Raw genomic sequence first — 14,329 nt, 5'->3', positions numbered from 1 at the left:
CACTGTATAAATAAAATGGCCTTTAACTGAATTGAATGCAGCCCAAAGAAATGTTAAAAATCCTCCTTTGTCTACAGTGAGCAGAAAAAAAAACATTCATGAAAGGCTGGACAATTAATTATCCCCTTTCACAATGTTGCATTTTAGTACAGCCAGCAGAGCCACTCTGTTAATTTCTTCAATTACCATGATTCTAATAAAAGATTTCTCCAAAGGGACCAAGATTAAATGAGATTTGCTTACAGAAGAGTCAAAAATGACTTTAGGAAGTTCATACTCCTTCTCTCCTAGGATCACATCATAATACAGCAAATGCAAAACATCAGTGACAAAAATACCAAACAGTATCTGTTGTGTAAGATAGAAAATTTACAGTTTCGATCTGGTCTCTATTGAGATCCACGAGCTGCATTACGACACTGATACGCCAATCTCTCGGCGCTCATTCCAAACTAAAGCCTTTATCACAGTCTAGTATATTTCTCCAGGCAGTCAAAACATGCCGCAAGAGCTTAGGTATCTCCAGCACCAAGGAGTGCAGGATCAAAATATCTGTTCTATCCATCTGAGAATTTGGGGGGGGGGGAGGATTTGGTTCAATTATTTAACAAAATACATTCCTGCGCCGCCTGTCTGGATGCTCTCTGAAATCTAGCTGAGCAGATAAGGACGTCAACTCAGAGAGTTAAGACTGTTAAAACACCCTCACGTTTCAAGAAGATCTTCAGCGCTCTGAAGTGAACGCTGGAATGTTTGAGGTACCCCGATGGTCTCGATGAGACCAAATATAGCCTGACCTAATGATTAATATGAGCCAGACAGATAAAAGATAAGGCAGTGTTGTGGATAATAAACGTTTATAGGGTCAGTCTTTATGCTACAGCATGTAATCTACACCAAGCAGACACGCATCTCGGTCAAGTGTCTCTCTATCAGACACAAACATCTCAGTTAGTTTAATCTGTTTGAGTGAAGCGTATCAGTTAAACTGTAAGACAAACTGTATTGTTTTCATGCTTTTTTTTAAAAGCCTAAAGATAGCTTCAAAATTAATTACATTAACTTCTCACTTTGTAAACTAATACATTATGTGTCAACATCAAAATCAGTGCAACGCTCTGCTTGGAAGCCCTGATTCTTTGCAAGAAGGACGGCACTTGGGCATACGTGAGACATCTAAATATTATTGTAAAACAAGCATGCCCCCCACCATGGGGAAAAAGGCACTCTGTGACTCCCCTTCAGGACAATGTGGCTGACAACATTACAAAATCTGCTTCAGAATCACTAAATCAGTTCAAGGCCTTGATCCATTTTAACTGGAAAAAAAAAGCTAAAACAACCCGATTCTCAAGGCCCCCAAAATGATCTGCTGCCAATGTCCCAGTGCCAGACACCCCCAGAGGTCCAATGTCCATAACTAAATGGATTGAAGCTTTCCACGTGGCATCAGGGACTCTTGCACATGTATTACTGATTAAAATACATATAAAAACAACAAAAAAACAAACAGAAATGAGGTTTCTCAACAGTTTGTATTGACTTTATTTTACACACAACCACCTGCTTCAGGTGTGGGATTTTTGACTGAGTGAAAACATTAAGAGTTCCACTTTTCCAACCTGGCAACAAAGTTTACATGTTGAAACACACCTGCTCTGTGATTATACATACGTTTACACTCCTCTAGTGCCACAAAAAAAAGTGTTCAAAAATGTGTTTTTTGAGCATAGTACGAGTTCTCCCTGTAGGCCCGATCATGTCTGGTAAATATGTGGAGCATTATCAAAATTCAACTATGTCTGCATGAAATAGAATTTCCAGAGGTCATCCTCGTGTTAAAGTGAAATCCTGTCGCTAAAGTCCTCCTACTCTTCACAAAGCCATTGTGTAAGAACTGAAAGGATGAAAGTGACAGCTAGCTTCACTATGAGGATAATGAGGGTGATCCACTTATCTGTAAACCCTAACATGCTTTTCACAGACTTCACCAACAAGAGGCGAGCGTTGAGATTTCTGCCCATTGTCAGGTTATTTTCTTTACTTTGATGTGTCAAAGTGGAAAAATGCACTCAGTTATGCAAACTGAGGCATGCTTTAATACAAATGTAATTATAATGTGATTCACACAACAAGTTCAAATGCTAATGAGAAAAGGATGCACTACAACAGAGCTCAATTCAGGCATTCCACCAAAGTGACTCGTTGCTATTTTGAAGTTGACACATTTCTCTTACGGGGCTCGATTTCAAATTTCCCTCAAAGATGTTAAACTGATATAAGTGGAATGTGATTGATGACTGCCTTCCACATGCGAAAAGATGTGAGGTCACAGTGGGCAGAGTGACAAAGAGTCATTTAAGGCCTCCAACAAAGGCCAACACAGTGAAACAATTATCTTGGTATTGTGTGGGCCTCTGGCAGGGAGAGAAGTTAACAAGATCACTGGTAAGTATGAAAATGATCCCAATGAAACTAATCTGTAGTAATCAATAATTTATGGGGGTTTTGGACATTGGTGCCGTGACCACTAATCTGCAATCAAACGCAGTCTTGTATGCATGAGTAAATCACATGCCGAAGGGGAGCAGAGGCTATCCTGCCTTTCCTCGGCCAAGTCACAATTTATTAGGCTGGATGCAAACAGGCTGTTTTATAATAACGCCCGACATTCTGGAAGACATCAACCACGCGACAAGCATTCCTGAGGACTAAAGGAGAGCGCCAAAGACGGCAAAAAAACAAAAACAAAAAGCAAATCAATAAGCCTAAAATGAAAACAGAAAGTCACATTGCCCAAGCTTCATATCCCTAAGGGTGTCTAATGGTTATGAAAAGCACACAAGAATGGCAGCGACCTCGGAGGAGGAAGAAACCGACTTTAACATTTTGATATCAGGGGCTTACAATGTGATGATCTCATGCACTGCTTTCTACTAAAGAGGACAGGTGACTGTAGATTTGTATTATTACTGTGGCTCACATGGCAACTCAAGGGGTTACAGGTGATGCACCGATCTGACATTTTGATCAAATATCAATGCGATCACTGATGATGAGATGATGTTGGTTACAGCCAACACATCACTAACACTGCGCTGATTGCTAACAGGGGAGCTAATGTAGCATTTAAGAAGCTAAAAACTAGGAAAAAGCAAAGATAGAGCAGCTGGAAGGTATTTCACTTCCAGCTGTTCGCAAAAGTTTTTAAGATAAAACATAAAATGATCGAGTGAGTTGACAAGGCTGAAAAACTCCAACAGTACATTATGTTTTTTCTCTTTTACTCAGTGGCACATAATGCTTGTTTGAAGGCTTCTGCTGCAATTCTAGTAAAATTGAATACTGTCGCCAACAGGTTCTTGTCCACTCCACTTTACACATGACATGCTTGTGTGGACCTGTAAACGGTGGTGGGTTCAGACTGAGCAGGGATTAAAGGAGAAACTCTCTAAGCTGAAATGAGAGTGCAGATGAGTTCATGTAGTCCACGTTTTGGTCAAAGGTAGAGACTGTGGAGTACCTGCAGGTTGACCTCGGCCTCGTAGAAAGTGAGGCAGGAGCAGTAGTGTCGGTCTGAATCGATATCTGTCAGCACAACGGTGAAGAAGGTGGGTGCTTTCCGATCTCTGGACAGCCTCCAGCCTCCAGGCTGGCAGAACTGAAAAGACAAAAAACAGTAAAATGACGTCACATAGGAATCCACAGAATCACATCTCACTTACAGTAACATTTGGTTACTTTTGATTTTTTTTAATAAATTCAGTGGTTATGAGAGACTGAGACTTTTTGCTGGTAAACCAATCAAACCTTCAAATTACTGTGAAATACTGCAGCAGAATCCCAACGCCCCCATAAAGAGCAAAGACAGGATGTCCTGCTCTGGGGTTGCAATTTCATCTCCTATGCATGCCACAGAGCAGGAAGTGGCATGTTCAGAATTTATTTTCTTTGAAAATCGTCAGCGATGGTGCCCGTTATAATTGAGGGTCTGAGCATGAGAGGAAATGTCGCACGCAAGACTTACAGGGACAAAAAAACTCCAAAACAAAAAACAGGAATTAACTTTATACATTAAGTCAAAGCTAAAACTGAGAATAACAAATATTTATTTATCCTACTGTCCCAATTTCGTATTCAGATTTTTGTATGAATCATCATTTAAGAAAACAACACATCTGAAAGGCGGACCTCTCTGTTACACCGTTTTATTGATTCAGACTGTCCAGGGTATAAGTTTGGACAGAGGTTTAGATATTCCATGAGAGAGTCCTGTTCTCCCAAAATCTTCCTGGAATGACTTATTATTTAGACTTCCAAACATTCCTGTTTACTGACGATTTAAGTATCACACAAATCAATAATTTTCTATGCGTGACAAAACTGAGCCATTTTTAGAAAACTGTGGGCACAGAAACTCAGAGCGAGACCATCACAATAATAAGAAGCATCTTAAACAGGTTTTAGGTCCCAGAGCAACAACGGCGTGAGTCATCTCCAATCCTGACACAAAACATCTGCAAAGTGTGGAAAAAAACCAAGCTTCTCCCGATACGTTGTTTGGTTAGACAAAACCGGTTTATCAATCTATTGACTTTATAGTTAGAGACATAAATTGCTGTTGATGTTGCCTTCACATAAACACTTGCAATTCTTCAAGCTGAAAATAAACACGCCCACTGTTTGGAGAAACAGATGAATTATTTGTTCTTATAGATAAACTTTGAATAGTTTATCTTCCCCCCCAAAAAAGAAAAAGGAATAAATAAGCCACGTGGCACATGAGAGAACAGAGGGCCAAAGTATGAGGGGCAGGCAGGCATTTGGTCAGAGAGTTGAGTGTTTGTGTCTGATCCTTCTCTTGTTTTTGCAGGAGGCCCAACTGGCTCTGGTTTTGAAAATGGTGTTTAGACTGCTCCTCAGGGGTTACGCAGGGGATCACCGGACACATGGAGGAAGAGAGGAGACCGGGTTAAGGAGGGGCAGCTGAGGGCAAAAACAGATGAACAGATGGGTAGATAGCTGGCTCTGTACACGAGGTAGTGTCTCTTGGGCAGCAAATGATAAGAGGTCAGCTTTAAAAAAAAAAAAAAAAAAAAAAAAAAGGAGAAAAGGGAATTAAAGGGGAGGGCTGGAAAACAGAGATTAAGAGAGGAAGGGAGGAAAGAGAGAGATGGGAGGGGGACAAGGGGCCTGTTCAACCTGGAGGTTCAGACCAGGATGCCATCTTCTAGCAGATACAATAGCCCACAGGAAATCTGTTAAACCTGCATTGTGGGGAGGTGTGTGTGTGTGTGTGTGTGTGTGTGTGTGTGTGTGTGTGTGTGTGTGTGTGTGTGTGTGTGTGTGTGTGTTTGTCCATGAATGCTCGGGCCAGACAGGATCCAAGGACAAGTGCGGATAACTGTGCTCCTGTCCTAAAGTATTCCAACTATGCCATTCATTGTTGTCAAAAAAGAGACAAACACATTTGGGACCACATAGCTCAGAAGATCACAGGAGATAATAACATCCTGTGTGTGTCTGTGTGTGTGTTGTATTTCTCCATGCGCGTTTCCGTAGTGGTGAGCATATGTGTGAGATGGGGACTATGACACGGTGACATGCAGGCAGCAGATGAAAAGATGATGGTGAAATGATGAATTGCCTTCCATAATGTTAAATAAGTGTTTATTAAGTCAGGGGTTTTTCTCCTGTAGGTCTGCAGAGACACTTCAGGGCTGGCACAGGTTCAAAGACGCTTGACTGAGTTTGGTGTTTAGTAAACTTCATGGTTTTCAGGGACCAATGCTTCGAGACAGACATCCATTTACGTGCAACTTATCACTGTCTACATAAAACATGACTGTGTATCTTTGATGTAGCTGGATCCAATTCAGACTCTACAAAGAAAGTGATTCCACGTATCCTACGCAGCTGCATTTTTATAAAAACGTGTCTCATTTCCGAGGTTTTAAACACTCAATGCTTATGACGCTACAAGTTTCAGGCCTGTGCAACAACTGAGTCTGGATCCTACACTAAGGTGTTCACATATGGTGACTGTTTGCTTGATTAAAACTATTTCAAGTAAGATGAGTATACTGATGGTCTCTCTCTGCAACCTACTAGAAAGGAAGGGCATCTCTGAAGGTCTGCAATGCTTTTTACAAATGTTGTCATTTTAAATCAACTGCATGTAAACATCAATCCGAAGAAATCCTATGCGATTTGTAATTAAGTGTGGATATACCGATAGTAACACTTTTCTTAAGTTATTCCTCTTTAAAAAGGAAGTGAATAAAATGTGGCTTAAGCGCAGACTTTACATTTTAATTTAGTGGCCTAACAAAAATATTGCATTTTTAAGACTAAATGGTACCAGAATTAAACTTTGTAGACACAGCGTTGTGGTTAGGGTATACCTGCCACCAATGGGACCAGGTCAGTAGAGTTTATTACTGAACTGACTGCTAACTGACAGACTGACAAAAGTAGCAGTGTAAACTTCAATGTAGAGCAATCGTTTCAGGTCAGACTCAAGAAGTCTAATATCTGTAGAATGGATGTGGTATTACACACTGGTTTAGAGGCCTGGCGCTAAGCATGTTCACCGCTGCATTCTGGTTTGGAACCTGATGTGATGAGCGAGGGGTCGACTGAGAAACTGTGGTACACTCAAGCTTCATATGGCAGCAGCTCTTCAATCACAAGGCATGGCAGCCTTAAACCAGACCATGCTTTGTCATGCTTTGACTCTGATGGGGACCATGACTTACAAAGTTTGTGTCAGTGAGATGTGAAACTAACAACCAAGACAATAATCTTGTAAGATAAATGTTTACTGAGGTCACAGATCAGGTAGGATGGGGGGGGGGGGGGGGGGGGGGGGGGGGTTCTTTGCCATGAATGGAGTTACCCCCTGCAGGCTATTAGCAGGAATTCAGAATTGGGGAACATCCTTGCTGGATTCACTTTTCAGATCCAGAAGCTAACCACAAACTGAACTTTTTGTAGAAGTTTAGGTCTGCCTGCAAAAGTGCATTTGTTTCCTTCTATGCTACATTCTTCAAACAGAAACAGTAACTGCTATATAGGACAGATAGATTCCAGAGACCAAGCAGAAGGTAACAAAAGGTGAAAGCACTGACTGACAGGATCAGACATAGGCTACACACTGACCTATAGCATGACACGGGAATCAATTACAGAGCAACACGTGCTAACAGTTTAGCCTTTATACAGCTAAGAGAAAGGACATCTCCTGGTCCAAAATTAGATCTCAGTCAAATGACAAAGGATCTCTGGGACACACTTGCTCTGCTGATGTCAGAGGCGAGCTGACTGCAGCCCTCCAGCTAAACCTACCGCGTCGCATCATGTGCTACAGCCCAGCATGACTGACTCCCAACCCCACAATTCACCACCTCAGTCAGTGATATTAGATATGCAGTCTGACCTGCTAAGCATCGTCACAGCACCAATCAAAAGAAAGAGAGAGAGAAAAAAAGAAGGAACACAGCTGCATTGCCTGAACAAGACACGGCAACATTCTTATATTATGACAAGTGATTAAAGCTTGCTTAGGCTGGTGCGGCCAGCTTAAACAGGGGCAGCCGCCATTACTAACGATGACTAAGGAAAAAGAGTCAGAGACAACGATATCAGCTTTGTTTTCCACCAATATGACACAATTGAAACATGACTGGAAAGTGGGGTTTAAGTGTTTTCATTATGACCACAACATTTCAGAGTCCTGTACTAGGAGAAATACAAACAGACTCTGAAGGGTCATAAAACCTTGAAAGAGTTCCCGTCACCACAAATGAACTCTGTCCCGCAAATCCTCCACGAGAGAATTATTTCATACTCTGGTTAGGTTACTACATCCAAAAGTTCTTGCATGTTTTCTCTCCGCAGCAATAAAATGTGTATAGACCGAGCTGTCTCCTCTAATCTGATCGTCAACAAGAATGACCCAAAGTGGATGAGAGAAAAAGGAAAATATTTTCCTCTACAATCCTCTAATTACATAGGCGACTTTTTGTGTATGAGACAGAGGGAGAGACCCAGAAAATGCAGGAATATGGGCGGTTTTTAAAATGACAACACATACACAAAACACAGAAGCTGAGTTCACACACACTAACATTTGCATTCCCAAAAATAACTGTTCTCACATCCTAAAGCAGGTGTTACTGAAAGGAAACACACAAAAAAACAACAACTTCAACTTTTAAAGAATTCCAAGACAATGCTACCAGGAAAACCTAACAGCAGATGGGCCCTACACCACGTGCTTCCATCATCCTCTTCCCTCTACCTTGCTCTTTCCCCATTCTTATGGAAGCATGCCAGGAAGACAACACAATGACGGAAAGTGAAGTGCAAGGTGTCAGGGGCTGGCCGGGGGGTGAGAAGGTCAGCGGCGTGCAGCCTAGCCAGGATTCCATCTTTATCAGGTCTGCAGGATGAGCAACGGACAAAACAACCAGAGATGGCCGGGAGCGAACAAACATGCTTACGTCCACCCCACACACACCTCATCTCCTTCACTCAAGGACATCAAGATGATGACAGGAAATGAAACGGTCAACAAAAAAACAAACAAAAGGAAAAAAAAAACTCCCACACCATAAATCCCAAACACTTCTCCATGGTTACAGTGACTTAATTCACTTTACTGCAGCACAGATGCATCACAAAAGCCTCTGAGGTGACATCTGATCTCCTCAGCTCTGCTAGTTTGAAAGTCTGGTTTACTTTACAGATCTGTTATGTAATACAGGAGACATATGGTTCATTTTAAAGATAGATTATTTTTAGACAACCATGATAGAGCACAGCATGTAAAAAAAAAAAAAAGAAAAAAATGTCAAGTCAGGCAGTGAAGTAAGAGTCATCTAGCAAATATGGCAAACACTAATGCAGTAATGTACACAGAATTCCGTGCTTCATAAATGCCACGTGTAGGAAATGTAACATTGGAAAAGGACCCCGCTACAACATGTATTTCAAGCAAAAATGTAAAGAGTTGTCTTTGTTTTTGTTTGTTTTTAAATTGCCACGCACAGTCCCACCACAAGCTTGCAAAGGACAGGTTTGCTTGAGGGCAAATACTTTACTTCAAAAACACTGCATAAATGAAAACCAGGCAGCTCACCACAAGCGGCTTGAAAATAGAAATGCAGAGACGGGAAAAAAACTAAACATCCCATTGGAGAATTAAACGTTCCTATTTATAAATCAACCCACTGTCAGCTCATCCTGTACCCATACCTTACTACTTCAGCTTCACCTTGAGTTAATATGGGATGTTCACGGTTTGGAATGTGGGATCCCAAAGTTTAGATTGACTATCCGGTGCCAATTCAGTCAAAAGTAGGTTAATAGACTCTATATCTTCCAAAAATAAATAGGTTGAATCATAGTTCAGTCAGGAATCTGCCATAAAAATGTACTCAAGAGTAGAAAAATTCCCTGTCGGAATCCAAGGAAAGTCCATGGACTTTCCCCATACTGTTTAATAGTAGTATCAAGCGGGAAAAATGATATTAAAACCACCTGAGTAGTATGAAAACAATCATAATCTAATAAATTCTCCCATTGTGATGATGGACTATGTCAAAATGGACAAAAAGAGCAGTAAAAATCAACCGTGTAAAGTCCTGGCACTTTGTATACAAAACGAAAAAGAAACAACCAGACTCGATAAGTCATGTATGAACATGTTAATCACTTGTCAGCATACTGAACTTCTTAAACAAGATTAAACTGATGTCAAAGTCTTCTAAACACTACAGGATTTCACAATTCAAACGAGGTGTCTTGTACTAAACAAAAATTACAGCTTGGGATTTCACAAAGTAAATAAATGAGAAGTGACGTATTGGTAGATGAGTACAGCACATATTATGCTGCACTTGAGAAAGCTGACTATGACTTTCAACACGTAAAACGCAAAAACTCAAGCTGGCTTCCAGAGAAATGTACGAAAGTTACAGACAGTTCTTGATATTGCCCGACTTTAACGTAACGTAATGACAGCCGGGTGAAAACCAGCAGACCGAAACAACCTGTCAGGTTCCTACATTTGTGACAGCCGTGGGGAAAAATACAAGCATGGGTACCCGGCTTGGGTACTCATGCTTGTATTAAAGAACGTGGCAATGAAAAGGCCAAGCTTTTAGCAGAACTGGTTGTTCCTTTCAATATTTACAAAGATATGCTTGACATATAGTAAATATTTGTGGAACAAAGGATTAGGCTTCATTAGGATTCAGCGAGCCACAATTTGCTCCAAATAACTGTCATACTTATTACATAAGATCATCTTCTACCTAAATCATCCTCTTTAAAGACAGTGACACACTTATAAATACGGCTTTATTGTACGTTTTGAAATCTGCTGGCGCCTCTCATAACAGATAGCGGGACTCTGATTATATTTACTCTACCAAGAACCCCGATACCTCCCCGGGATCTGGTTCACACTCACATCTGGCATTCAAATCTAGACTGCCTGCAGATGTGCATCTGACCTTGGAGCACTTCATCTTCACAACTGAGACAGTCCAGGATCTATCCTAATTTTGCAGTACTGCATATAAAAATCATCCTGAACACCTCCCGTGTCCACAGGTCAGATGTGCGGTGGGTTAGCTTTGTCTACCACAGCATCCTTTATGACAGGAACACCAAGGAGACTAAAATTAGGAAGTGGGAAACAAAAGCTAAAAATTAGGGGGTGGATGATTTCAAGGATTTTGCTGTCAGTGTGACTGCAAACACTATGCAAATCAAGGTAAAAATTTAGTTTGATGTCCCATTAAGGCATTAAATAAATCACCACTAATATCACAAAAATATTAATTGTAATCATTGTCTCTATGTGCATAATGAGCATGTGGGGGAGGGCTACATTAATCAGGAGGAGGATATTTCTGTTCGCCGTTGTGATTTCCTCTCCTGAATTTTTTATTTTGCTGGTGCCGTGTAGAGACACGTGAGCCTGTATATGCATATAAAAACAGATGGACTGAATAATTGTAATGGGCCTTATTTTTAAGGTTTCAAAGCACCAAATTACTACAGGCCCCTTTTTTTAACCCAAGAGTAGGTAAACATGGTTGTTACGGTTATCTGTAAAAAGTAAACACGAAACATCAAAACACATTTCTGAGCACATGGAGCGATGCATGAAAGAGCAGGGTAAACAGCTTTATCCTGATGTTGTCGATCAGTACAATGGCCGTCCAGCTCAGAAAGATAATAGCTTTGTAACAGGTGCTTCCTCCACTGCCTTGTAGGGGCCCTGGCTAAATATCAGTACTCACCATAGGTTCTGCTCTCACTTCTGCTGTCCTCCAACCACAACATGTTTTGTTCCTCTCCTAACTATACACTAATGCAGTGCGTGGAGTAAATGCAAAACTGCGAAGTACATGTCAGTGTGTTTAAGTGTGCATGTGTAACACAGAGGTATCTAATTAACTTCCCTGTGAGTAACACAAGAGCACACATGCCAACAAAAACTGTGACAAAAACATAAGGGTTATTGTTTTAGAAAATAATATGTTACTGCAAGGTGTCCTATTGAGAAGATTATGCTAGAAAAAAAACAAACTGTCTAACTCATACAAAACCTTAAAAAAAAGAAATAAACTTGCTACAGAAGGTCTGGTGTTGTTCTCAAAAAACAATAAGAGATGATATCTGTGACGTACTTCAGATGTGGTGACCAACATCTTTTCTACCCAAGCAACCGGCAACCTCTGGGGCTGAATCGTGAAAGCAGGGTTGTAGCGTTGCCAAAACATGCAGCGTCCATATCCTGTATGAGGTTTTATGGATAGTGATGATACTATTCAGTCAAGTGCAGGCACAATATGAGATGGTGGGCTGTGGGTTAATGGTAATATTTATCCTCCTTTATACCAGAACAAAATCAGCTGCTAACCGTTCGTTTGAATGTGGCGAATACATCCGCAAGTTTGGTTTTATAGTGAAGATGCTGTATAAACTGTGGGTGTGACCATTCAACCATGCTCCCTACAGGACATGCAGCTCTTAAACCCACAGACACTACCAGAGTTTATCAACCACCCAGCAGAGCTATGCAAAGAGCCCTAAAGTCTTCCTAGCCTACAAGAAAAAAAAGAATTCATTAGTGCAACATATTATTCTGTGACTGGAATTAATCGTTTCCCCTTAGTTTCAGTATTTTTTCACCTGAAATTTCAAATATGTTCAAGTTCAGCACAGGGAGTTCAGATTATTATAGGAATATTTTGCTGGAAAATCATGTTTGAAAAGCACAACGCTGAGACTGATTTCAGAAGCTGGGTCTGTACACCTGCACTCCTGAGAGTGCTAGAGAGATATTTCAAAGATAAATATTTAAGGCACGTAAGTAGAATTCACAAGTGAGGGGAAGTAAGGGACTCTGCAGTTATAAGCTATGTCACCAGCCACTGGTGTAGTCATTCACATATTTACTAGCAACTTTCATTCACATGTAACCACGTAGGGGAATGTTTGGAGCGAGCATGTGGGTGGTTCAGAATAGCCGTGGTATCCCAAAACTGGCACCATTTCACTGCTATTGTTTTTGCTTAGGTCCCAGTGGCACGTGAGATTGTTATTAACCATCATCACTTTCATGTATTGTTTGCTCGGAAGGAGGCTTTCCATGTTATTCTCAAACTTGAAGTCGATTAGGAAATAACATTTCTGTTAAGTGGACAAGTCAAAAAGCTCTGCCTGTATTTTATCTAAAAGTATGTGTGCTCTCCTGTGTACTGTGGCTCGATTTCATCCTGTGTATTCCCATTTCCTGGTTAGCTCATATCATGGAAAGTCCTGCCTGCTTGACAACTCCAGCTTTGTTTCCTGATGTGTTTAGCTTCACTGGCACATAAAGCATTGATTACTCATCTGTGGATCTTCCTGATGTACACATGGTCCCATTTTCCCGCTAGCTGGAAGGGCTTCCTGCTATTTGGAATGCACTGTTTAGTTTCTCTCTCATAGTTTTACAAACATCAGAAGACTGACGTGCAGCGCGACATGTCACACATGAGCCAATCCATAAGGTGATGTAATTAGGTTTCATTCTTTCATAAGTCAGTTATTTGGCAATAAGCCTAAATCGGACTAACAAGGCCTGCTGATTATGAACAATGCAGTAAAGCTTTGTCATGTTTTGCTTATCCAACCAACAGAGAGGTTAGATAAATGACCCCTCATAGCTGAAAGGGTGAGTCTTCTCTCAAGTGAACTGAACTTGACCTAAGCCCAGATGCTAGGAGGTTTAACAAAACAGCTTTGGTGTTCTGGTTAGATATGAGACAAAAAGCTTCAGTTATGCTTGGCTAAAATCTTAAACTTTAAGACACTCGATGCATTAAAAGAGATTTTTAAGGCATTAAAGCAGAGTACGCTTCTTTCATTTGTGCTTATTATATTGCCTAACCTGTAGAGCTGGACGTACATATATGACATAGATATCACTATATTGGGTGCTATTTAATAGATCATTTTTATTTTATATACTATATTACCATAGTTGGAATATTGAATATTCTTGAACAATGCTAAACAAGTAATCATGTTTTTGTGTTTTTAATCGACTATATTTTATCAGTACAAAACATTCTAGGGCTCTCGTTCTAATCGCTGTGTGTGCACTCACGTTACCCTTCCTGTGAAGTGTCTTTACTTTTATCTTGGCTCCTAGATGGGTGGAGGGGATATGCAACATAACACTGGACAATCAGGGCCTTTATCGCCTCTCTGAGGCAGAAAAAAATGGCATGCAACTCTTCTCAATAACAGTTTCTATTGAAACACTTTGTGGCAGATCTCTGAACCTCAATGCGCTGCACTACAACTGCAGCTTAGTGCAGGTAAACGAGTCACTTACATCCCATAAGGGTCGAAACTGCTGCTTCTTAGAGGGAGTAAAGTTCACCCAGCATACCACTGTTATCATGCTGTACTCCTTTTGTTAAATTCTTGTTATTCATGCACAAAAATTGGGTTTATTGTCTTACAAATAAATATTCAGTCTCTTTATCATATCATATTATATCAAGGTCAGATTTTTCTTAGCCATATTGCCAAGCTCTATGAGGTGAGTAGAACTAGCAATACGGTTAATATTGCTCTTATATATTTCAGCCACACATAACAGTCAAAAGAAAACAACGAGTACGGGAGGAGTTTGCTTCAAAAATAAATTCCAGATTTAATCTACGAAGGTGGTTGCTATTGTTTAGTCATTGTAAAGCACATCTATATGATTCTGCCAGTTGAAAAACACTTCCATTGAGGGTTTTTTCTTTTTTAA

The 14,329-nt window shown here is 40.5% G+C and overlaps 1 protein-coding gene across 2 annotated transcripts in view; it reads right to left on the bottom strand.

Moving 5' to 3' along the window:
• The window catches only part of sbf2 (SET binding factor 2), a 108,627-nt gene that overhangs the window by 65,435 nt on the left and 28,863 nt on the right, over positions 1–14,329 (bottom strand). For both annotated transcript variants that reach the window (XM_084934449.1, XM_084934458.1), the window contains exon 3: positions 3,524–3,661. In XM_084934449.1, coding sequence (XP_084790575.1) covers positions 3,524–3,661 — 138 coding nt within the window. The remainder of the gene's footprint in view (positions 1–3,523; positions 3,662–14,329) is intronic.

The sequence above is a fragment of the Perissodus microlepis genome, chromosome 1 (assembly GCF_051167445.1).
Source record: "Perissodus microlepis isolate ML-2025 ecotype Zambia chromosome 1, ASM5116744v1, whole genome shotgun sequence".
Classification (NCBI taxonomy): Eukaryota; Metazoa; Chordata; class Actinopteri; order Cichliformes; family Cichlidae; genus Perissodus; species Perissodus microlepis.
The sequence above is the reverse complement of the archived record's forward strand: the minus strand, read 5'-3'. Positions and strand labels throughout refer to the sequence as shown.